Source organism: Chiloscyllium punctatum, chromosome 17 (genome assembly GCF_047496795.1).
Source record: "Chiloscyllium punctatum isolate Juve2018m chromosome 17, sChiPun1.3, whole genome shotgun sequence".
Lineage (NCBI taxonomy): Eukaryota > Metazoa > Chordata > Chondrichthyes > Orectolobiformes > Hemiscylliidae > Chiloscyllium > Chiloscyllium punctatum.
In genome coordinates, this window is record NC_092755.1 from 42,007,323 (window position 1) to 42,032,842 (window position 25,520).

Genomic DNA, 25,520 nt, shown 5'->3' on the forward strand with positions numbered 1-25,520 from the left:
ACTTTGGCAAATAGGGTTAAGGAGAATTCAAATGGATTCTACAAATATATTAAGGATAAAAGGGTGTCCTTTTAGGGAGAGAATAGGGCTTCTCAAAGATCAACAAGGCCACCAACAAGTGGAGCCGCAGGAGATAGGGGAAGATACTGAATGAGTACTTTGCATCAGTATTTACTGTGAAGAAGGATATGGAAGATAGAGAATCCTGAAAAATGTCCATATTATAGAGGAGGTGGTGCTGAATGTCTTAAAACGCATAAAGGCAGATAAATCCCTAGGACCTGATCAGGTGTACCCCAGAACTTGTGGGAAGTTGGGGAAGTGATTGCTGGGTCCCTTGCTGAGACACTTGGATCATTGATAGCCACAGGTGAGGTGCTGGAAGACTGGAGGTTGGCTAAGGTGATGTCATTACTCAAGAAAGGTGGAAAGGAAAAACCAGGGAATTATAGACCGGTGACCCTGATATCAATGGTGGGCATGTTGTTGGAGGGAAGCCTGATGGACAGGATGTACATGTATTTGGAATGGAAAGGAATGGTTAGGGATACTAAGTGTGGCTTTGTGTATGGGAAATTGTGTTTCATTAACTTAATTGAGTATTTGAAGAAGTGACAAGAAGTAATGATGAAAGCAGAAAGGACATGATCTGTATGGACTTCAGTAAGGTGTTCCAACGTGGTTCTACATTGTATCTGGTTAGCAAGGTTAGATCACGGGGAATACAAGGAGTACTAGCCATTTGGATACAGAAATGGCTCAAAGGTAGGAGACAGAGGGTAGTGGAGGAGGGTTTCTTTTCAGACTGGACGCCTGTGATCAATGGTGTGCCACAAAGATTGGAGCTGGGTCCACTGGCTACCTTAGAGTATAATGTGACCTTGATCAGATGGGCTGATGGGCCAAGGAGTGGCAGATGGAGTTTAATTTAGATAAATGTGAGGTGCTGTGTTTTGGAAAGGCAAATCAGGGCAGGACTTACACACTTAATGGTAAGGTCCTGGGGACTGTTGCTGAACAAAGAGATGCTGGAGTGCAGATTCATAGTTCCTTGAAAGTGGAGGTCCAGATAGACAAGATAGTGAAGAAGGTATGGTATGCTTGCCCTTATTGGTCAGAGTATAAAGTATAGCAGTTGGGAGTCATGTTGCGACTGTAGGAAAGATGTTGTGAAACTTGAAAGGATTCAGAAAATATTTACTAGGCTTCGGGGGTTTGAGTTATAGGGAAAGGCTGAATAGGCTGGGGGTGTTTTCCCTGGAGCATTGGAAACTGGGAGGTGACCTTCTAGAAGTTTATAAAACCATGAGGGACATGGATAGAGTAAATAGCCAAGATCTTTGCCCCAAGGTAAGGGAGTCCAAAACTAGAGGGCATAGGTTTACGGTGAGGAGAAAGATTTAAGAGACCTAAGGGGTAACTTTTTCACACAAAGGGTGATATGTGTAAGGAATGAGCTGCCAGAGAAAGTGGTGGAGGCACTTACAACATTTAAAAGGTATCTGGATGGGTATATTGAATAGGAAGACCTTAGAGGGAGGAGAAAGTGAGGACTGCAGATGCTGGAGATCAGAGTCGAAAGTGTAGTGCTGGAAAAACACAGCAGGTCAGGCAGCATCCGAGGAGCAGGAGAATCGACGTTTTGGGTAACAGTCCTTTATCAAGAATGAATTTAGAGGGGGATATGGGTCAAATGTCGGCAAATGGGACTAGATTAATTTAGGATATCCTGTTGGTCTGAATAAGTTGGACTGAAGGGTCTGTTTCCATGCTGTACAGCACTATGATTCTATTCAACCTTTCTCTGTAAGATAATCCTTTTATCCCAGGAATGAGAGTGAACCTACTTGAACTGCCTCTTTTTATATATTTTTTTTCAAATAAGGAGTCTAGAACAGTATTTCAAATATGGTTGAACCAATGTCCAAAATTTTCTACTTTCCTAATAAATATGGAGTAATGGAGACAACTGTTACAAAAACCTACCTGATTCACTGATATCTTTGCCCAGCTGAAATAGCTCAGTTGGGAGAGTGTTCAGACTGAAGATCTAAGAGGTCCTTGGTTCAATCCTGAGTTTCAGCAGTGAATTTGATTGGTTGGTTTTCTTATGTTCTTTCTTATGAGGGATCAGCACGAAATGGAGTTGAGGCCAAGATGAGATCAGCCAACTTCGTACTGATTGGCGGAGCAGGCTCAAGGGGATGAATGGCCTTCTTCTGCTCCTTGTTCTTATACAAGTAGTCCTCAGGTTAAGAACAGGCCCCATTACCAAGTACATTTGTAAGTCAGGTTGTATGCAAGTCAGAACACAATCCAGTGCTAAGAATGAATAAACATTTGCATTTAAGATCCTTAACATTTATATTAACATGGGATCTCATTTTTCCCTCACAATAAATTGTTATCTATTATATTGCATATGTTTTCCTAATCCTGTGCATCAGCATGCTAGCTTTATGTGGTTCACAAATAGGTCACCTAAATCTCTCTGTACCATCGAGTTCTACTATTTCTACCTATTTAAATAGCACACTGCTTTCCCCCACATCTATAGGTGCCTCTCCTCTTTGCATGTTACCTCCTCAAAAAATACTCTAATTGATCAACAAGGTTAGAGAAGAAATTGTGGGGGCCCTGCCTGATATTTTTACATCATCATTAGCCATGCTTGAGGTCCTGGAAGGCTGGAGGGTAATGATTGTTGTGCCCTTATTCAAGAAAAGCTGCAATGAAAAACCTAGGAACTATGGACCGGAAAGCATAACATAACAGTGGTAGGTAAGTTACTTGAGAAGATTCTGAGGGATAACGTATACATGCATTTGGAAAGACAGGAGGAGTAGTCAGCATGGCCTTGTGTATGGGAGATCATGCCTTACAAATTTGTTAGAGTTCTTTGATGATGTGACCAGGAAGATTGATGACAGCAGATGTAGTCTGTATGGATTTCAGTAAGGCCTTTGATAAGGTTCCACATGATAGGCTGCTCTGGAAGTTTAGATTGCATGGAATCCAGGGGAACCTGGCAAATTAGATACACAATTGGCTTGATGGTAGGAGGCAGAGGGTAATAGTAGAAGGATGTTTGTCAGACTGGAGGCCTGTGATAGTTGAGAGTTCTCTGAAAGTGGAGTCACAGGTAGACACAGCAGTGAAAAAGGCTTTATCAGTCAGGGGGCTGGGTATAGAAGTTGGGCAGTTATATTGTAGTTGTATAGGCTGTTGGTGAGAACACACTTGGAATATTATGTTCAGTTTTGGTTACCTGGATATAGGAAGGATGTTATTAAATTGGAAAGATTGCAGAAGAAATTTACAAGGATTTTGCCAGGACTCAAAGGTCTAAGTTTATAGGGAGAGGTTGGACAAGCTAGGACCTTTTTTTTAACAGTGTAGGAGACTGAGGGAGTATCTTATATAGAAGTGTATAAGATCATGACAGGCATGGATAGGGTGAAAGCACACAGTCTTTTTCCCAGGGTTGGGGAATTGAGGACTAGAGGGCATCAGTTTAGGGTTAGAAGGGAAAAAATAAAAGGGAACCTGAGGGGCAACTTTTTTTTTATACAGAGGGTGGTACGCTTGCCAACAGAAGTGGTTGAGGTGGACACATTAACAACATTTAAAAGACGTTTGGACAAATATATGAATAGGAAAGATTTAGAAGGATAAGAGCCAAGTGGAGAGAAATAGGGTTAGCATGGATGGACATTTTGCTCAGTATGGACCAGTTTGGGCCGAAGGGCCTGACTCTGTGACTCTCATACAGAATTTGTTGATCTTAATAGTCCTGAAGGCTATAAAGTGCCCAGCCAAAATATGGTCTGTTGTTAGTGTTATGTTTTACTGGAATACTGTCACAGACCTAGGACAGAGATATTAGCATGAGGGCAAGCTTTCACAAAGCCATGTTGCCTATGCGTAATGATTTTCTAAGCATCTTGCTGTAACCTCTAAAGTGGATTCTAGCACTTGCCCTATGACAGACACTAGGCTAACTGGCCTATAATCTCCTGTTTCTTACTCTCTCCTTTCTTCAATATGTGTCACTTTACCTATTTTCAATCTTGGGATTCATCCAGAATCTAAGGAATTTTGAAAGATTATTTCAGTTTTTTAAAGACCCCAGGATGAAGGCCATTATATCTCGTGAACTTTGTTAGAAAAAGTATTAGCCCTAAAGAATGACAACCTTGTGATGGTGATTAAGCTAGATTAGATTCCCTACACTGGAAAAGGGTCCTTCAGCCCAACCAGTCCACACCGACCCTCTGAAGAGTAACTCACCCAGACCCATTTCCCTCTGACTAATGCAATTTAGCAACGGGCAATTCAGCATGACCAATTCACCTGACCTGCACATCTCTGGACTGTGGGAGGAAACCGGAGCACCCAGAGGTAACCCACGCAAACACGGATACAATGTGCAAACTCCACACAGTCACCTAAAGCTGGAATCGAACCTGGGACGCTGGTGCTGTGAGGCAGCAGTGCTAACCACTGAGCCACCCATATAAAAAAAATAACCTCTTCAAGCATTGTCACATAACCCACAATTGGAGTTGTCACCATTGAGACTAGCCTCCAAGCCATTCATTGAATTCAAACTTCACCAATTACATGGTGGGATTTGAACCCACATCAGCAGTGATTGAGGTCAGGATTACTGGTCCAGTTACATTACCAGTACACTACCATCTCTTCAGGCTACAACATGTAGCAGAGTAGGATGCCCCAGCCAGAGTTTGTTCGCTCTTTTCTTTTTCCTTTTTATTCTCTCTCATGTATTTTTTCCTTTATCTTTTTCCTTTTCTTCATTTGTTATTTTGTTCAGGTTAGTGTTTGGTGACTCTGACTCTGATTCAGTATTAGTTTTGCAGAATAGCTGGCATTCTGCCCTCATTCATTTCTGCAAACACCAATGCCAAATAATTCTAAAATTTCTTCACTATTTCTGTAATTTCACTGTCACCAGCTTGTTGTCATCAATGTTCCTGACTACTCTTTTTCTTAATAGAATTGTAAAATGTTTCATCTTCTGTGGGTTTTCCATGTCATTTTTGTTGCTGTTACTATCTGTTCTGTTGTCCTTTACTGTAACCATCATCTTTCCTTTTGTTAGAATTTGTACTTGTTTTTTTTCTTCTGTACATGTTTAGTTTTACATTGTCTCTGTTCATTTTAGTCATCTATGGTTTTGTTTTTGCAGTGATAGAACTAGTTAAAGTACAGAGTATCTCACTTTGAATTCTTTTGGAAAACCAGCCACCGTCTTCGACTATTTCGCTCATTAACTGCATGTGTCCTGTTTACTGTAGATATTCTGCTTCATAACAGTGAAGTCAGTCTTATTAAATCTAGAACCTTAGTAACCATTTCATACTTCTCCTTTTCAAACATTACTTTAAATTTGATCAGGTTATGATGCTGCCTGAACTGCTGTGCTCTTCCAGCACCACTAATCCAGAATCTGGTTTCCAGCATCTGCGGTCATTGTTTTTACCTCGTCTGGCTAATTTACTAATTCTAAAGTGGCTTATTCCTCATTGGCTCTTGGACAAATTGTTGCAGAAATCCTGTCCATTTAAGAAGTTCACTAACTTTTTGACATGTGTTGGTACGTTCATCCCAATCTGTATTAAGTTAAACCATATGCCTTTGCTGTACATTTATGTCATCTGCATTTATACAATCTACCTCTGGAATGTATCTGCAATGTCTCAATTATGTGCTTACCGCCTGTTATATCAATGTAAATGCTGAAGTGATTTAATTCATAACCACTAAGGCTACCATTACTATTTCTTAGTCAAAGACCATAAGACATAGGAGTGGAAGTAAGGCCATTCGGCCCATTGAGTCCACTCCGCCATTCAATCATGGCTGATGGGCACTTCAACTCCACTTACCCGCATTCTCCCCGTAGCGCTTAATTCCCGAGACAGCAAGAATCTATCAATTTCTGCCTTGAAGGCATTTAGCGTCCCGGTCTCCACTGCACTCTGCGGCAATGAATTCCACAGGCCCACCACCCTCTGGCTGAAGAAATGTCTCCGCATTTCTGTTCTGAATTTACCCCCTCTAATTCTAAGGCTGTGACCATGGGTCCTCGTCTCCTCACCTAACAGAAACAATTTCCTAGCATCCACCCTTTCCAAGCCATGTATGATCTTGTACGTCTCTATTAAGTCTCCCCTTAATCTTCTAAACTCCAATGAATACAATCCCAGGATTCTCAGCCGTTCCTCATATGTTAGACCTACCATTCCAGGGATCATCCGTGTGAATCTCTGCTGGACACGTTCCAGTGCCAGTATGTCCTTCCTGAGGTGTGGGGACCAAAACAGGATACAGTACTCCAAATGGGGTCTAACCAGAGCTTTATAAAGTCTCAGTAGCACAACGGTGCTTTTATATTCCAACCCTCTTGAGATAAGTGACAACATCGCATTTGCTTTCTTAATCACAGACTCAACCTGCATGTTGACCTTTAGAGAATCCTCGACTCGCACTCCCAGATCCCTTTGTACTTTGGCTTTATGTATTTTCTCACCGTTTAGAAAGTAGTCTGAGCTTTTATTCTTTTTGCCAAAGTGCAAGAGCTCGCATTTGTTCACGTTGAATTCCATCAGCCATTTCCTGGACCACTCTCCCAAACTGTCTAGATCCTTCTGCAGCCTCCCCACTTCCTCAGTACTACCTGTCTGTCCACCTAACTTCGTATCATCGGCAAACTTCGCTAGAATTTCCCCAGTCCCTTCATCCAGATCATTAATATATAATGTGAACAGCTGTGGCCCCAACACTGTCACCGGCTGCCATTCTGAAAAAGAACCTCTTATCCCAACTCTCTGCCTTCTGTCAGACAGCCAATTCTCAATCCATCCCAGTAGCTCACCTCGAACACCATGGGCCCTCACCTTGCTCAGCAGCCTCCCGTGTGGCATCTTATCAAAGGCCTTTTGGAAGTCTAGATAGACGACATCCACTGGGTTTCCCTGGTCTAACCTACTTGTCACCTCTTCAAAGAATACCAACAGGTTTGTCAGGCATGACCTCCCTTTACTAAATCCATGTTGACTTGTTCTAATCAAACTCTGCTCTTCCAAGAATTCAGAAACCTCATCCTTAATGATGGATTCTAGAATTTTACCAACAACCGAGGTTAGGCTAATTGGCCTATAATTTTCCATCTTTTGTCTTGATCCTTTCTTGAACAATGGGGTTACAACAGCGATCTTCCAATCATCCGGGACTTTCCGTGACTCCAGTGACTTTTGAAAGATCTCAACCAATGCCTCCGCTATTTCCTCAGCCACCTCTCTCAGCTTGTTCCCATCATAACTTGTTACATTGAATTTCCACTCTGGATCATCTTCAGCCATGTCTCCAACATCATCCATTGATGTAATGGCTGAATAAGTACCTCTGATCACCCATCAAAGTGATCGGAGCCCTGTGGTCTGTGGATACCTGTTCAGACATTGTTATTCCACACACACACACACACCCTGACAGAATGAGGAACATGAATTTATAATCAGCCTGACACCAGTGTAATTATTCCATCTACACCATTTTCTGCAGAACCTGCAGATGCCACCTTGCCTCTTACTGCAACTGATTAATCACCATTCATAGACGCAATACATTCCAAGTAAAAGTGTGATCAGGAAAAGGAGAGAGCAGCTTTTCCTTTAAGGAACAGGGTCAGATTGTTTTAGAATTATTGCCTGCCTTAACAGCATGTAATCCAGAAGGAACACAGACCACTCCCAGAAGTGTGGCATGATCTCTCAGCTCTCCCTCTGTCAGCTGCCATTAAGTTGGACACCAATCATATCCAGGCTGCTTTGATGGAATTATACTTTGGCGACTATCTGTTCATACAGATCACAGGTTCTGACCTACCAGCATGTTGGTTGCTGCCATCTGCTGTACCTGTTTATAAAAGGTTATCTGTATTGATATTAGTATTCATGTACAAGATGGGATTTAGGGCTAGTTTAAGGAATATTTTAATGCATAGTAAAGCAGGTTTCCCTGTAGAACAAATGCACAAAGTCAGTCCATTCATATCAATGTCCACAAGAGTGCATGTGCGTCAGATTATTAAGTGCAGATATAAATTTTAGTGACCATAGAGCTTCTGTGCACTGGAGTCTCTCATTGACTCAGAGTACTACAGCAGAATCTTCCGACAGCGGTTCTTCTGCACAGCCTGCAATCGCCTCTGTCTCTCTGTGGCTCGGTTTCCCACTGTATTCTTCAGTGCAGGAAGTATGACTCTATCTGCTGTCGGTAGCACAGTTTCAGGCCTATGGAGTGAGAGCACAAGTCTAAGAATGCAGCTAGGCAAAAAAAGGGCATTGCAACACCTACCTCAGGACTGGCAGGATCTGGGATCTTTTAGTGCACTCAATTGTGTCTCTGTAGCCTCATGTCCCATCTCTAAGTACAGTGCACCAGGTAGAATACATCAAACTGTCAGCACAGAAACAACTTGTATAAAGATATGGCTTGAGGACTTTTAATTGTGTCTTTCTGAGTTAAGCATAAGCAACAAGGATGACTTGATTGTGACGGTCTGAAAGAGTCCTTGGTAGGCAAATATAATTAGTATGTAAAGGATTGTATTTTATTTTCTAAGTAATTTGATTTAATAAGTTTAATAAATAAAGTTTGTTTCATAAATTTAAACTCGGCAGAACATCCTGGTCCTATGGCGAGCACATTCTTAAGGGGGTACTCTAGCATAATTCTCATGCACAAGAAATGTCATCAGTTGGAAGTGCTCAAGTTCTTGGTTTTGGAGAATAAGCAGTAACTGACATTACTGCAGAGCATCTGTCAGACTGAGCACTACACAGATAGCACTTTACTGAATATGTTTGGACGGAGACTGTCAGACAATCAAGGAGCAACATCTCATTCTTTAAGGCGTATTCAGGTCCAAATATTAGTGAGAATGCTGGTTTCTCTGGGGAGGGCTGCCACAGGCATGTACATAGCACCATAAGTGGCTCAGTAAAATGGAGGAAAAGGGCAGGTTGGGAAAGCAATAGTGATAAGGGATTCTACTGTTAGGGAATAGATGTTACTGTGGATAGGAATCCAGGCTGGGATGTTATCTCCTTGTCACCAAGATCAAGGATGTCAGTGAGCAACTACAGAGCATTCTCGGGGATGAACAGTCAGCAGTTGCAGGCCATGACTGTACCAATGACATATGTCGAAAAAGTGATGAGGTGTTACACGCAAAGTTTAGGGAGCTAGGAAAGAAACTAGCAAGCAGGGCCTCTGATTGTAATTTCCAGATTACTGGCTGTCATCTTCAAGCAGAGGAGTGTGTGGCGAGAGAGATTGTGCAAGAGGGAGGTTATTAAATTCCTGGGACATTGAGACCAGCACTGAGAGAGATGGGACCAGGTGCATGTGAGTAAAGCCAGGACCAATGTGTTTTCCTTATGCCATTAGGGAGAGTTTAAAGTACCCTAGCAGGAATTTGGGAACATTAGAGAGAAACAAAATGTAAACTAGGAACAAGAAGCTCAGCGCAAGCTGGAAGAACACGTCAGTTTCCGCTCAGGAATTCTGCAGCTTTCTGGACTTAATATGGAGTTCAACAACTTTAGGGCTTGCGCACCTCTCCCCATGCTTCACCCCACTCCCTACGGTAGGGACACTTGTGGAGAAAAACTTGAAGGAGCAAATTAATAGCCATTTGGGTTAATTAGAGATAGTCAGCATAGTTTTGGATGTAGGTTTGCTCGCTTTGTCAGAGGGAGGTCTTGCCTAACAAATTTGTTAGAATTTTTAAAAAATGTGATCACTTGTTGAGGAGGAAAATTCACTTGATGTAATTTATATGAATTTTAGCAAAGCTTTTGACAAGATTCCATATAGAACACTGATTGAGAAGGTTAAAGCACATAGAATTCAGGGAAACATGGCAAGATGGATCAAAAACTGGTTTAGTAATTGGCACAAAGGGTAGTGGTAGAAGACTGTTCGAGTGACTGGATACCAGTGTCCAGAGGTGTACCACAAGGGTCAGAACTGAGACACTTATTTTTTATTATATACATAAATGAAAATGTCGGGGGAACGTTAAGCAAATTTGGAGATGACACTAAGACTGGTTGTGAAGAAGATGTTTATAGGTTACAGGAAGATGTAGATGGGTTGGTCAGGTGGACAGATCAGTGTCAGATGGTATTTAACCCTAATAAGTGCAAGGTGATACACTTGGAAAAAGAAACAAGATGAGGGAGTATTTAATGAATGGCAGGACACTGGGTGGCTTAGAGGAACAGAGGGATCTTGGGTTAATTATTCACACATCCCTGAAGTCAGCAGAGCACGTGAATAGGATAGTTATGGTGGCATATGGGATACATATGCCGCCATATTATCAGTCGTGGCACAGAGCATAAGAGCAAGGAGATAATGTTGGAGCTGTATAAAGTGTTCGTTAGACCACAGCTGGAGTACTGTGTGCAGTTCTGGTCATCCCACTACAAGAAAGTTCTGATACCACTCGGGGAGTATAGCACAGAGGAGGTTCACCAGGATGTTGTCTTGGATGGAGAAATTGAGCTAAGGATAGGTTGGGATGTTTCTTAGAGTAGAAAAGTTTGAGGGGGTATAAGATTATGAAAGGTATGGACAGGGTGAATAGAAAGCAGCTGTTCCTCTTGATTTTAAGGGTCAATCACAAGAGGGCACAGTTTGAGGATAAGTGGCAGGAGATTCAGAGGGGATATGGGAAAATACTTTTTCACTCAGCAGGTGGTGGGAATCTGGAAGGTAGGTGAAGCCGGAAACCTTACAAACTTTAAAAAATATTTGGATAAGCACTTGAGATATCTGAACATTCAGGGATATGTCACAAGCTCAGGAAGTTAGGATTTGCACATCTTTAATAGTAGTTATGACAATGTGGACTTGCTGGGCTGAATAGCCTTTTCTGCACCATACGAATATATGAATCTATTACCAGCTGTTCATTCCCCTAGCCTGATCATTAATCACTCCTTTGTCAATTGCTTTTCTCTCATTTTGGGCTCCATCTATTGTTTACTCTCCCCCCTTCATCCTACTCTATCTTTTGTATAAAAACTATCCTTTTCCTACCTGCCATCAGTTCTGAAGAAGGGTCACTAGACCCAAAATGTTAATTCTGATTTTTGTCTAAAGATGCTGCCAGACCTGCTAAGATTCTTCAGCAATTTCTGTTTTCGTTTCAGATTTCCAGCATCTGCAGTTCTTTTGGTATTTTAACAAGAAAAGTTTCACCAGGTTGATTTCAGAATTGGAGGTAATTTCTTACGAGGAGAGGTTGAGCACGTTGGGCTTGTACTCATTTGAGTTTAGAAGAATGAGAGGAGACCTCATTGAAACATAAGAATTTTATGAGTTTTGACAGTGCAGATGTGCATAGGTTGCCTCCCCTTGTGGGCGAATCTAGGACCAGAGAGGTTTCAGGAGGGAGTTTTTCTCTCAGAGAATAGTGAATCTGTGGAATTCCTTATCTTATAGGGTCTGGGTCCTAAAGTGCATTCAGGATTGATTCGGGCAGATTTTTATACAGTAAGGGAATCAAGTGTTCTGGGATAAGACAGGAAAAGTGGAGTGGAGGACCATCTGCTCGAATAAAAACAAAATATTGCAAATGCTGGAAGTTTGAGACAAACACAGAGAATGATGGAGAAACTCAGCAAGTGTGGCAGACTCTGGAGAGAGAAACAGAGTTAATGGGTTTCAAGTCCATTATGGCTCTTCTTCAGAGTTCTTCTTCTGTAGAAGAGTCATACTGGACTTGAAATGGCAACTCTTGTTTTTCTTGTGGTTTTATGGTCTTCAAAATTTATTTATCTTCTGCCTTAAAAATAATTCAAGGATTCTGCTAATCCTAATTTCTGCTTCACTTTTTCAGGAAGAAAATTCCAATTCATGCTGAAAATTATCCCAAACTAATCCCACCTGCCTGCTCCTGGCCCATATGCCTCCAAACCCTTCCTATTCATGTACTTATCCAAATGTCTTCTAAACATTGTAATTGGACCCCAGATCCACCACATCCTCAGGAAGTTCATTCCACATGCAAACCACCCTCAGTGTAAAACATTTGCCCGACTTGACCTCCTCTCACCTTAAAAATGTACACTCTAATTTTGAAATCCCCCATCCAAAGGAAAAGACAACCAGCATTAACTCTATCTATACTCCTCATTATTTTGTAAACCTCTTACGCTACAGTGAAAAAAGTTCCAGCCTATTCAGCCTTTCTTTATATCTCAAATTTTCCATACCCAGCAACATCCTGGTAAATCTCCTTTGAACCCACTCCAGCTTAATAATATCCTTCCTATAACGAGGTGACCAGAAGTGTTGAGGGGTCTGTTTCTGTGATGTATGACTCTATGGTTCATGACCATCATAGAAAATATTTCACCTCAACATCGGATTTTTAAACCATTCTAGATTAGAGTCATAGAGATGTACAGCATGGAAACAGACCCTTCGGTCCAACTTGTCCATGCTGACCAAATATCCTAACCTAATCTAGTCCCAATTGCCAGTACTTGGTTCATATCTCTCTAAATCCTTCCTATTCATATACCTATCTGGATGCCTTCTAAATGCTGTAAATTGTACCACTTTCTCTGGGAGCTCATTCCATTCACGCACAACCCTCTGTGTGAGAAAGTTGCCCCTTAGGTCCCTTTTATATCTTTCCCCTCTCACCCTAAACCTAGGCCCTCCAGTTTTGGACTCGCACAACCCAGGGAAAGACCTTGTTTATTTATCTTATCCATGCCCTGCATGATTTTATAAACCTCTATAAGGTATCCCTCAGCCTCCAGTGCTCCAGGGAAAACAGCCCCAGCCTGTTCAGCCTCTCCCTGTAGCTCAAATCCTCCAACCCTGGCAACATCCTTGTAAATCTTTTCTGAATCCTTTCAAGTTTCACAACATTCTTTTGATAGGAAGGAGACTAGAATTGCATGCAATATTCCAAAAGTGGCTTAACCAATGTCCTGTACAGCCACAACATGACCTCCCAACTCCTATCCTCAATGATCTGGTTAATAAAGGATTTTTCACTACCCTATCTACCTGCAACTCCACTTTCAAGGAACTATAACCCTGCACTCCAAGGGCTCTTTGATCAGTAACACACTCCAGGAGCTTACCATTAAGTGTATAAGTCCTGCTCTGATTTGCTTTTCCAAAATGCAGCATCTTTGCATTTATCTAAATTAACTTCCATCTGCCACTGCTCAGTCGATTGGTCCATCTTTTCATGATCCCGTTGTACTCTGAGGTAATCTTCTTCACTATCCAGTCAATTTTGGTGTCATCTGTAAACTTACAAACCGTATCGCCTATGTTCACATCCAAATCATTTATATAAATGATGAAAAGTACGGGACCCAGCACTGATCCTTGTGGCATACTACTAGTCACAGGCCTCTGGTCTGAATAGCAATCCTCCACCACCACCCTCTGTTTTCTATCTTCGAGCCAATTCTGTATCCAAATGGCTAGTTCTCTCTGTATTCCATGAGATCTAACCTTGCCAACCAGTCTCCCATGGGGAACCTTGTCGAATGCCTTACTGAAGTCCATATAGATCACATCTACTGCTCTGCCCTCATCATCCTCTTTGTTACTTCTTCAAAAAACTCAATCAATTTTGTTAGACATGATTTCCCATGCACAAAGCCATGTTGACTATCCCTAATCAGTCCTTGCCTTTTCAAATACATGTAAATCCTGTCCCTCAGGATTCCCTCTAACAACCTGGCCACCACTGAGGTCAGACTCACCGCTCAGTTCCTTGGCTTTTCCTTACCTCCTTCTTAAATAGCGGCACCACATTAGCCAACCTCCAGTCTTCCGGCATCTCATCTGTGACTATCGATGATATAAATATCTCAGCAAGAGGCCCAGCAAACACTTCCCACAGAGGCCCAGCTTCCCACAGAGTTCTCGGGGACATCTGATCAGGTCCTGGGGATTTATCCACTTTTATGCATTTCAAGACATCCAGCACTTCCTCCTCTGTAATATGGACATTTTTCAAGATGTCACCACCTAATTCCCCACATTCTATATCTTTCATGTCCTTCTCCACAGTAAACACAGATGCAAAATACTTGTTTCGTATCTCCCCCATCTCTTGCAGCTCCACACAAAGGCCGGCTTGCTGATCTTTGAGGGGCTCCATTCTCTCCCTAGTTACCCTTTTGTCCTTAATGTATTTGTAAAGTCCCTTTGGATTCTCCTTAACCCCATTTGCCAAAGCTATCACATGTCCCCTTTTTGGTCTCCTGAATTCTCTCTTAAGTATACTCCTACTGCCTTTATACTCTTCTAAGGATTCATTCAATCTCTCCTGACTATACCTGAAGTATGCTTCTTTCTTTTTCTTAACCAAAACCTCAATTTCTCTAGTCATCCAGCTTTCCGTACACCTCCCAGCTGGATTCTCCATAAGAAGGAATATCCTCTGTCAAAACCCCTCAAATGTTGCAATCAAATTACCTCTTACTCTTGAAAACTCCAGCAGACACAAGCTTAGCCTGTACTACCTTTCAAGTGGCACAGTAGTTAGCACTACTGCCTCACAGTGCTAGGGACCTGGGTTCGATTCCAGCCTCAGGCAACTGTCTGTGCAGAGTTTGCACATTCTCCCTGTGTCAGCGTGAGTTTCTTGGTGGTTGCTCTGGTTTCCTCCCATTGGGAGGAAGATGTGTAGGTTAGGTGAATTGGCCATGCTAAGTTGTCCATAGTGTATAGGTTAGGTGCATTAGTCAGGGGAAATGTAAAGTAATGGGGGAGGGAAATGGGTCGGTGTGGGATACTCTTCAGAGGGTCGGTGTGGACTTGTTGGGCCTGATGGCTTGTACCCACACTGTAGGAATTCTATGATAAGGCAATCACACCTCCAGGTACTGAGTCTACAGCTACCAATGAGTAGGAAAGATTTAAAGACACACATTTGTAAGAAGAGAGGTGTCTTAAACCACAAAGTAGTTATTTATTATGGGGGATTTGAATCATCGTAATGTAGTTTGGAACAATAAGAGAATAAAGTACAGAGGAGGAGAAGATTTATATTTAAGAATTTTATATATCCACATATTTCCAGTCCAGTGAGAAAGGAGGCAGTGTGATATCTGGTCCTGGGGAATGAGGTGGCACAAATGGATCAAGTGTCTGTGAGGAACATTTAGGAGCAAGTGACTGTAGCATTGGTTATGTTAGCTCCTGAAAAAGACAAAGAGTAATCCAAAATAAACTTGAGCGGAGAGCTAATTTCAAGAGGGCAATGGAGCTGGCTCCAGGAGATTAGAATCAAAGGTTGGGAGGCTGTGGATTGCCTCTTAAGAGGATATAGTTCAGGTATATTCGCATGTGGGGAATAGTGGGAAAGCCCGAATCCCTGGCTGACCAAACAGGTGGAAAGTAATATGAAAGGGTACATATGACAGATGTCAAGTGGATGATACAACAAAGGACAAAGCTGAATATATAAAATATGAAACATTCAGGAGGACATTGGATGACTGGATAAAATAATGTGCAAGGAGATTGGCACTAGGTAATGATGCTCATTTAATGAGCTGGTGGAGACAATATGGACCAAATGGTGTCGTTCTGCACCATTCTGTGAATTCCTCGGGGGAGTGGAAAAAGAAATAAGAGCTGCAAAGACAGAGTATGAGAACAGATTGGCAGCTAACATGAAAGTGTATCCGAAAGTTGTTTATAGCTTTTTCTAAGAGAAAGTGAGGAATGCAGATGCTGGAGATCAGAGTCAAGAGTGTGGTGCTACAAAAGCACAGCAGGTCAGGCAGCATCCAAGGAGCAGGAGAATCGACGTTTTGGGCATAAGCCCCTCATCAAGATCTTATGCTTGAAATGTTGATTCTCCTGCTCCTCGGATGCTGCCTAACCTGCTGTGCTTTTCCTGCACCACTCTAATCCAGAATCTGGTTTCCAGCATCTGCAGTCATTGTTTTTACCGAGTTAAATCTATCACCCCTCAATTTGTAGTTATGCCCTCTTGCACAAACTGATGTCATCATCCTAGGAAAAAAACTTTCACTGTCTACCCTATCTAATCCTCTGATCATCTTGTATGTCTCTATCAAATCTCCTCTTAGCCTTCTTCTTTCCAATGAGAACAGACCCAATTTTCTCAGCCTTTCCTCATAAGACCTTCCCTCCAGACCAGACAAATCCTGGTAAATCTCCTCTGCACCTTTTCCAATGCTTCCACATCCTTCCCGAAATATGGCGACCAGAACTGTACACAATATTCCAAGTGCGGCCAGGCATGACATAGTTGCAGCATGACATTACGGCTTCGGAACTCAATCCCTATACCAATAAAACCGAACACACTGTATGCCCTCTTAACAGCACTATCAACCTGGGTGGGAACTTTCAGGGATCTATGTACATGGACCCCAAGATCCCTCTGCACATCCACACTACCAAAAATCTTTCCACTGACCCAGTATTCTGCTTTCCTGTTATCTTCGCAAAGTGAATCACCTCACATTTAGCTACATTTGCCACCTCTCAGCCTAATTCTACAGTTTATCCAAGTCCCCCTGCAACCTGTAACATTCTTCCAAACTGTCCACTACTCCACTGACTTTAGTGTCATCTGCAAATTTACTAATCCATCCACCTATGCCTGCATCTAAGTCATTTATAAAAATGACTAACAGCAGTGGACCCAAAACAGATCCTTGTGGCACACTACCTAGTAACCGAACTCCAGGCTGAATATTTTCCATCAACCACCACTCGCTGCCTTCTTTCAGAAAGCCTGTTTCTAATCCAAACTGCTAAATCACCCTCAATCCCTTGCCTCTGAATTTTCTCCAAAAGCTTACCATATGGAACCTTATCAAATGCTTTACTGAAGTCCATATATATCATGTCAACTGCCCTACCCTCATCCATATGCTTGGTCACCTTCTTGAAAAACTCAGTGATGTTTGTGAGACATGACCTGTCCTTGATGAAACGACGTTGACTATTTGCAATCAAATCATATCTCTTATAATCCTTTCAAAAACTCTTCTTACAACAGACGTAAGGCTGACTGGTCTGTAATTACCTGGTCATCTCCATTGCCCTTCTTAAACAAGGGCACAACATTTGCAATCCTCCAGTCCTCTGACACTAAACCTGTAGACAATGACGAACCAAAGATCAAAGTTAAAGGTTCCAACACCTCCTTCCGCGCTTCCCAGAGAGTCCCCTTCTGGCCTACGGGACTTGTCTACTTTCACTCCTTCTAAAATTGATAACACCTCTTCCTTACTAACCTCAATCCTTTGAAGTCTAATATCTCATATCTCATTCTTCTCAGATGGGGTTCCCTTACCTTATCACTTCCTCCCTGCCTGACAGGGACATACTTATCAAGGACACACAATATCTGTTTGATAACATCTACCTTCTTCCTTGGTAAAGTCAGATGCAAAACTTTGCTCAAAGGTGCAGCTGAGAACTGGATGGGCTAAAATACAATAACACAGTATTAGAGAGATTGTTGTACTTAAATCTCCAGGACTAGATTATTCCCAGAATATTAAGGGAAGTAAAAGTGGAAACTGGCGACGCCTTGCTCCTTTTTTTGGATAGTTAAGGATTACTTAAGGAAAGCCAGTGTGAATTAAGGGAAAATCATATTTAACTTATTTGTTTGAGTTCTTTGCAGGAACAGAGAGGGTTGATAAGGATAATGTGATTGATGTGGTGCACATAGACTTTCAAAGGAATTTGATACAATGCCACAAAACAGACTTGTCAGCAAAGTTGAAGCCCATGGTGCAGAAGGGATAGCATTATAATGAAGACAAAGTTAGCTGAGTGTCAGAAAGCAGAGTGTATTGAAAAGTTATAATTTTGGATTGAGGAAAATGCATTGTGGTGTTCCCCAGGAGTCAGTGTTGGGGCCACGTGTCTTCTCAATCCATATTAGTGACCTAGACTTGAATGTACAGAGCTCAAATTCAAAATTTCCAGAGGAGTCAAAACTTGGATTGTAAACAGTGTAGAGGATAGTGATAGATTTCCAGAGGGCAGAGACAGATTGGTAAAATGGGCAGACATGTGGCAGAAGAAATTAAAGGCAGCAAAGTGTGAAATAAACATTTTGTTTGGAAGAACGTGGCAAGACAACTGGGAAAAAAAATTCTAAAGTGAGTGCAGGAGCAGACAGACCAGGATTTTTATGGAAGTGAGAAAGTGATTAATAAAGTGTATGGGATATTGGTCTTCATTGGTCAGTGAAAAACAGCTACAACATCTGACTCATCCCTGCAGGCATTAACTGCAAGACTGGGTTCAATTGTGCACACCTCTGCCCCTACGCTGCCTGGACCTATGTAAGAAGTTTGGATGAGATAAGAAAATGTTGCAGTTCCTATAAATATTGCATCCTAGCATTATTCATTAGGGGAGACGCGGAGTTATTTATCAGGTTCTATTGCCCCATCTGTCTTGTCTATCCTATTTATGTAAGTGTTTGGATTTAAAGAGGGTACAGTTTAATTTTTCATTGCTGATTAATAATCCAATTTGCTACATGTTTGAGGATAGGTTTGTTATAATGATAAGTTTCTGTTTTACTTGTTCAATGCTGAAAACTGACAGGAGTTCCTTCTTTCTTAGGTACTGGTTACAGCCAGATGCTAAACAGCCTAGAATTACACTACTCATCTGCACACTTGTGATGATTCATGGAATAGCGGAGCTATTGATTCCCAGTGTGGTGTTCCCACAAGAGATGCGACAACAGAGTCAGGCTGTAGGATACCCAGCCTCACATAACTGAAAACATTTTAGCTTGCTCCTTGAAGTGACTCTTCATTCCCTTGGCTGTTTTAAATTTGCCATGTCTGAATTACCAATGACTAAGGTCAGTGTAACATATAAAGTGGGAAAACGGCCTGACACTTCTTGATCTCAAGTTCTTTCATTATTGACTTGTGCACAGAAAAAGGCTTCAGGTTGACACCAAAATGCTCAGTAAACTTACAGTTTTTTTGGTGGTTCTTTCAAAGGCACTTTGGGAAGCTGCACAACATCCCGGTCCCTGAGAGGAAAACAAACATAAAGTTACTCACTCTGAACCATTTCATATATCTTATTATTTTAACAATACACCGCTCCCTGAGCAGCTCTCGTTGAGGATAAGTAATTGTATCATTCTTCCCCTTTTGCACAAAATATCACAAGGACTAAGCTGTTACACTTATGTAGCCTCCTACCAAATTGATGTGGATGCCTGGCAGGAAGAGATCACGGGCTGCATGGAGTCAGAATGAAATCTGGAGACTTTTACATTGGCTAAAGTTGAAATGCAATCAACAACTGGCAGTGATTTGATTCACCATGGTAATCTTCTGCTTTAGAAGTGATTGTCACTGTGTGAAGAATACGAATCAGCAGAAGTAGGCTATTCAGCCTTTCAAGGCTGCTCTGTTATTCAATAAGATTATTGCTGATCAGTCTGTGTTCTGAATTCTACATTCTTGTCTACTCTCAATAGCCTAACAAAAAAACTGTCCACCTCCAACTTAAAAATATTCAATGACTCTGTCTCCACTGTCTTCTGAGACAGAGAACTCTGAAGTTACAGAACCCTCAAAGAAATATCTCTAGTCTAAAATTAGGTGTACCCTAATTTAAAAGTATCTCCTAACTCTCGATAAGAATAAATATCTCTTCCATGTCCACCATAATAAGATCATGAGATCTTATAAACCTCAGTCAAATCACCCCTCACTCTGCAGAGCTCTAGTGAAAAAATAAGTCCAGCCTGTCCAACCTTTCTTTGGAAGACAACCTGCAATATGCAATGTGCTCATTTATAGAACGGGATATTTAAGAGTTAGAAAATTATATGTGGTGAGCAACAGTGATAGTACATAAATTAATTCTAATTTGCTCAAGTTGATCCCAAGCGAGTCTCCATCTATTCATACTTTAGTTATTAAACAGTACTGTATTTCCCACAAGATTGGAATAAACATTCCAATAACTCACTGACTCAAATCAGCTAGGTAAGCCTTAGCAAGGAGGTAGGCATCCGGAGTCCATTTGTTGGAGTATAGCAGGTCTTTCAAGCTCGTCTTCAAACGCAGGAGCTAAAACAACACAATTGAATGTGAATGATGATACAAACAGGAGGAGGATCACTACAGGGTCAGAGACAGAGGCCAGTGCATATTTACTTATTTCCTACCTCTGGAAGCAATTAGTGCTCTGTCTTCCCATATAGATAGAGTAGCTTTAGATTTGGATCGTTATAACAGAAATTAGCGATAATACTGTAACACAGATAAAAGTAAAGTCCCAAATGTCTCAATGATAAAACAAGCCTTAGTGAATGGTTCCAGTCTCAATTCCTGAACAATGAGTTAACTGTATAGATAGCTATTTTGAGGGTAGCATAGTTTGTAATTTTTATTATTTATCTTTGTAATTTATCTGTTGAAGTTAAATGACCTGCCAGTTAACAGCTGAAGCTCAGAGATCTATTATTAAAAATGAGCAGATTACATGATACAATCCAGTTAGCTGCAGTTATCAAAGGTACAAAGTGCACTTCCTCAAGTTATAATGACACAAAGCCCTCTAACAGGATTGCACAGTGATGCTAAGCCCAACGAGAATAACAATGCTAAAAGCTCAGTAAACAAGAAATTCTTACCTCCTGAGACTGTAAGCTGTTGGTATTATGCAAGTGTTGGACGATGATTGCACATTCCTGCAATGTTGGAGCTCGAGGTGATCCTGAAGGATCTATCTGGATCAAAAGGGGAGTGAGTGATGTAACAAGTATCTGTGTCTCATCTAATTCTGGTTGAAGAGTCAGCACAGGTAAGACTGAACTGGATTGCTGTGAGGCTTCAGATCCATTGTTCCTACAATAGAAGAATCACCATTGGTCTGAAACATATCTTGGACAAATGTTGCGTTTTCGGATTTTATCTATCGACCTAAGGGAAATTGAACTTTCAGGAGCTGATTGCGAGGATTATTGACTCATCAAGGGCACTTGCCACTGGATCTGGTTCAAATCCTACTCAGACAGACAGTTTATTTTGGAACACTCAGGGAAGTGCCTTTTCCGAGTCTTTACATCGCTCGTCGATGTTTGTGTACTGTCTAGCATCACCACAGACCAAGGACCAGGTGATACTGGTGATATATGAGGCTGGTTGTTTTCATCATTGTTAGCAGGGACCTACTGATGTTGGTGACGTTGTAGGATTTTGTGGACCGGCTTCCCCCGTTTTTTGTTTTTTTTTTGGTGGGGTTCGGCCGGTCTTTGTCTCAGTGAAGGATCTTATCGCACCGTTTACTGTTATTTGCTCACTTGTCACTGAAGAGTTGTAAGAGTTCAAGTGTCAGTGACTGAGTGAGTCTTGATGTCTTTTGGGCGAACGTATCATATCTCTCAATGCCGAGGAATTTCATGAGGGGGTTATTCATATCCAGCCACTTGCCTCGTGCGCCCATCACGAAGCCAAAGTATTTGGGGTCCATGCCTCCCGTCAATTCCGTGACCTCGGCATTCAGGTGTTTATATTTCTCTTGTTTTTCCCGCCATGCTGTTTCCAGTGCTTTGCTATCATTCTTGTACTGCACTGTGACATCAACAACCACAATCTTCTACTCTTTTCTAAATATGAGATAGGGAACCGTCTTTGGCACGTACGATGTCCAGCCATACTTACTGACGTGTTTCTGCAACTGGTCAGCGATCTTGTTATGGCGTTTAATCCGAGCATTTTTCACGAATGGGCAGCATCTTGAGATGTGTGATATGGTCTCGTTTGCCGTCTCATACCTTCGGCATAGTTTGTTTCGGTTTGGCCTTCCTCTAGATAGTGTGGCTCTTGTCGGGTATAGATTACACCGCAGGAGCACGCTATTTGTGAATCTATAGGATTTTTGTTGTACTCCGGCTTTTGTCCAAGAATTAGAGATCTTGTCATCTCTAAAGTACTGGATGCCTGCCCCTTGACACTCCAGCTTTTGCCAATTTTCGAATTCCCACTCCCTCCAGCCAGCATACCTATTGGGTGGTTTTGGTCGCCTCGCGTTTGCCTCCTGGAGTGCAGGCATGATGTCTTGGATGGCGGTCATCAGGTGATTTCCCCTTCGCCGCTGCTGCGGCTACTGGGTTGGAAATTTTCAATTTCCTTCAGGACCTTGAGCTCACGGAGTCCCACAACAGTCTCTGTGTTGCTCTCTCCTTTATGTTGAAAGGAGGCCCGAATGACCACATCACTGGACATGTCTAGTGCCTCGCATTTGTGAACAATTGCGGATGGAATTTGCACGTTCAGTTTTGGGATGCCTAGACCACCGTTCCTGTTGCTAGTGTATAGCACTCCGTCAGCAGTATGAGGTGGTAAGCGTAGGAATTCTTTGGTGGTGTTACGGATTATTTGGTCCAGTTTTATTAGAGTTGCCTGCAACGCTTCTGTCAGAATCAGGTGGAAGTACAATCTGGGGATGACATGTATCTTTAGGATCTCCAGCCGTTGTCGTGGTCGGAGAGATGCTGCCTGTATTCCTCTAATCCAGGACTTAAGCTTCTCCTCCCATTCCCCTTCTGCCACAACTGCCCATGGATCGATACAGGCACCCAGGTATTTCTCTGTGTCGCCTGGGGGTATGTAGGCTATGGACTCGTCCCGCAGCTTCCAGTTTGCAAAGTGATTGTACAAGAAGGTTTTCCTTTTAAAAGTGAAGTGGAATCCCTTCGCTGTGTTAATACTGAGGCCTGTATGGTCACAGTATGCCTGGAGCAGCTTCAGATTCCTAGCCATACCGGTGTGTGAGTCGCTTAGAAGGGCAATGTCATCCACGAAGCAGTTGACTCTTCTGCCGCCCAGGGGCATGGAGACCCCCGAGTTGGCCTTCTCAGAGAGCATACCAATGGATCCAAAGCGATGTTAAATAACATTGGTGAGAGTGGGTCGCCCTTCTTTACGCCCCTCTCAATGGTTATTGGGGTGGTTAAGTTTCCATTCCCTTCCACCATTGTTGTGTTGCCAGTGTATAGGTCTTCGATGGGACTTACAAAGGCTTTGGGTAGTTTCGCTCTTTTCAAGGATTTGATCAATAGCTTGTGCCCAACCGAGTCGAACACTTTTGCTAGATTGACAAAGACAACTGCGAGGTCCTTACGATTGTGCTTTGCTCCCTTAATGATATTTTCGAGGACAATGTTTCCATTGCATCCGTGAGTGGCTGCTAGGAACCCCTTTTGCCTGGGGTTTATTTTGACTGTTTCACTTAGGCGTTTTGCCATTATTTTTGTGAACAGCCAGAGCAGCATTGGACCAATAGCTATTGGTCGCCAGTTGTCGATGCTTTCCAAGCAGTCCTTATCCTCGCACTTAGGAATCAGGACCGTTCGACTCTTTTTTTAGTGAATCGGGTAACGTGCTTGACTTTAGCCACAGGGAGAAGAGGCGGGGTAAACGAGTTTCCTCTTGCTCATGGATTGTTCTTATGTCCTGCAGTTTCAGGTCGTCTGGTCCAGCAGCACTGTTCTCGTCTATCCCCTTGATGGCCGTTTCAACCTCCTCTACCTCAATGGGTTTCATCAAGGACCCGTCGTCAACTTTGCCAGTGTATGGGGCACACTTATTTATGTTTGAGTTTTTAATTGGTGCTGACAGTTTCTCACGGAAACATGTCTCCAACGCCTCTTTTGAGAGAGGACAAGCGGATGAGGTCGGCGCCCCCATGATCTCGCAAGCTAGTTGGCGCCGGTTAGTTTTGTAAAGCTGCTATGTTGCTCTAAATAGCACTTTACGTGCTGCCCACCATTTTTTGGCTCCGGTATTGCTACCAGTCCTTTTGTCTTTCTGGGCCCGATCTTTTTGAGACCTCTTGTGTTTGTCCTGTCTTTTCCTACTATTCATTAGTAGGTCGGCAATACTCCCCACTAGTCCGATTCCGAGGGCAAACATGTCCGGGTCATTCCTTGCGCTCAAGAGCTCCTCAGCTTGTGTAAGCTGGTCATCCACGTCTCTATATTTAGGGATCGAAGCCAGTGTTCTTCGGCTGGCTCTTTGGCGTTGGGCTTGATCTTCGGAATTTTCCTGGACACTCTCTGCCTCGGAATCGTGCGAGTCTATACCTGTCATTGACTCGCTGATGGTCATGACCTCCGTTGGGGTGCTTGCCAGGAGCCTGCACTTGTCTGAGATTTGCTTTGGTGTTTTGGTTTTGAGGATGCTGGCAATGGAATTGTTTATAAATTTGCATCCTGCAAATCTCACCTCCAATTCCCTCAGGAGTGCCACATCCTCCTGTGACCACACGCGGTCACTTTTCCCAGGTTTGCCCTTGACTTTGGGTGCCGGTTTGAGGCTTTACTCATTTCGTAGAACCGGCTGTCTGTGCCTCTCGTGTTGACCAATGCCCGACTTTGTTGAAAACCGTTGGTCACATGCGCTGCAATGTCCCCAATTGGGGGTTGTTTTGTTCCTTTGTATTTTGGATAATGGCAGGTGATTGAATGGTATTCTCCTGCTTTACTGCAGCGTGAACATTTTGTTCGGATATTCTTTATTCTGTGCACTTTAGTCACATGGGCCTTAAACAGGCTCAGCGTGGGGAAGAGGGTGTCCCAGTCCTTGCAGAACAGCCCATCAACGGGATAGTGGATGATTACCTCTGAGACAGATGTTCTGTCGCACACTGGCTCAATAACAACTCCTTCCATGAAGGCAGTTGCATCAGCTGTTTCCTCGCCAGTCTCATTTATAGTCTTTTTTAGGTCTGCGCCCTGCATTATGTCTCGATAACTTTTGTTGTAGAAGGTTTGGGTGGCTATGCTTGTCTCAACCGCAGGATGGGCTGCCCTTACGGTGCCTTCTTCAACGTTATCTATGTCATCTGTTACAGGGTGAGCCGGCTCCCTGGGAGGGGTGACCAGTCTCAGCTCCTTGTAATCTAGGAGGTAACGTCTCAAGGTCACTGTCTCGGTCTGGACCGAGATGGACCTTGTTGCGGGTTTTAAATATGTACAACCTAATGACTTATCACAGCTCGCGGTTGTGGACGAGACTGCGGGGAGGTTGTTTTTCTGGGATGCTTCCCAGCCGGACTGCTCCATTGAAATTGGAAGACTCATACTGGTTGTTTGAGAGCAGGTCAGTCTAGACCATGGCCGTCTCGTACTTTTTCTGGTCGTTTGGTCACCCAGCAGCCAGGATTGCTGGGCTTACCGCCGGGGCCAGCAGGGAGGCACGACACAAACTACGCGCCAAAAATATGCGAAACCGTCATAGTCGGCAAGTACGCCTTCCTAAGGGGGTTATGTCAGAGTTACTCCCGCCTTAAGAGAGTCATAGTTACTCCTGTGACTTCACAAGATACTCTCAATCCTGTTCTTAGTGATTAACAGCGTTTAATGATTGGCAATGACTGGTCTAAGTTGTGGGAAG

The 25,520-nt window shown here is 42.7% G+C and overlaps 1 protein-coding gene and 1 non-coding gene across 3 annotated transcripts in view; one reads left to right on the forward strand and one right to left on the reverse strand.

Annotated features, from left to right (window-relative positions):
• The first annotated feature begins 2,010 nt into the window (after positions 1 to 2,010).
• On the forward strand, positions 2,011 to 2,085 carry trnaf-gaa (transfer RNA phenylalanine (anticodon GAA)). The gene has a single exon. It is a non-coding gene; the product is annotated as a tRNA-Phe (tRNA).
• Positions 2,086 to 8,005: 5,920 nt separating this feature from the next.
• The window catches only part of ccdc74b (coiled-coil domain containing 74B), a 56,298-nt gene continuing 38,783 nt past the window's right edge, over positions 8,006 to 25,520 (reverse strand). For both annotated transcript variants that reach the window (XM_072586999.1, XM_072586998.1), the window contains 4 exons: positions 20,756 to 20,969; positions 20,089 to 20,189; positions 19,079 to 19,135; positions 8,006 to 8,321 (listed from right to left, as the gene is read on the reverse strand). In XM_072586999.1, coding sequence (XP_072443100.1) covers positions 8,186 to 8,321; positions 19,079 to 19,135; positions 20,089 to 20,189; positions 20,756 to 20,969 — 508 coding nt within the window. In that variant the 3' untranslated portion in view covers positions 8,006 to 8,185. The remainder of the gene's footprint in view (positions 8,322 to 19,078; positions 19,136 to 20,088; positions 20,190 to 20,755; positions 20,970 to 25,520) is intronic.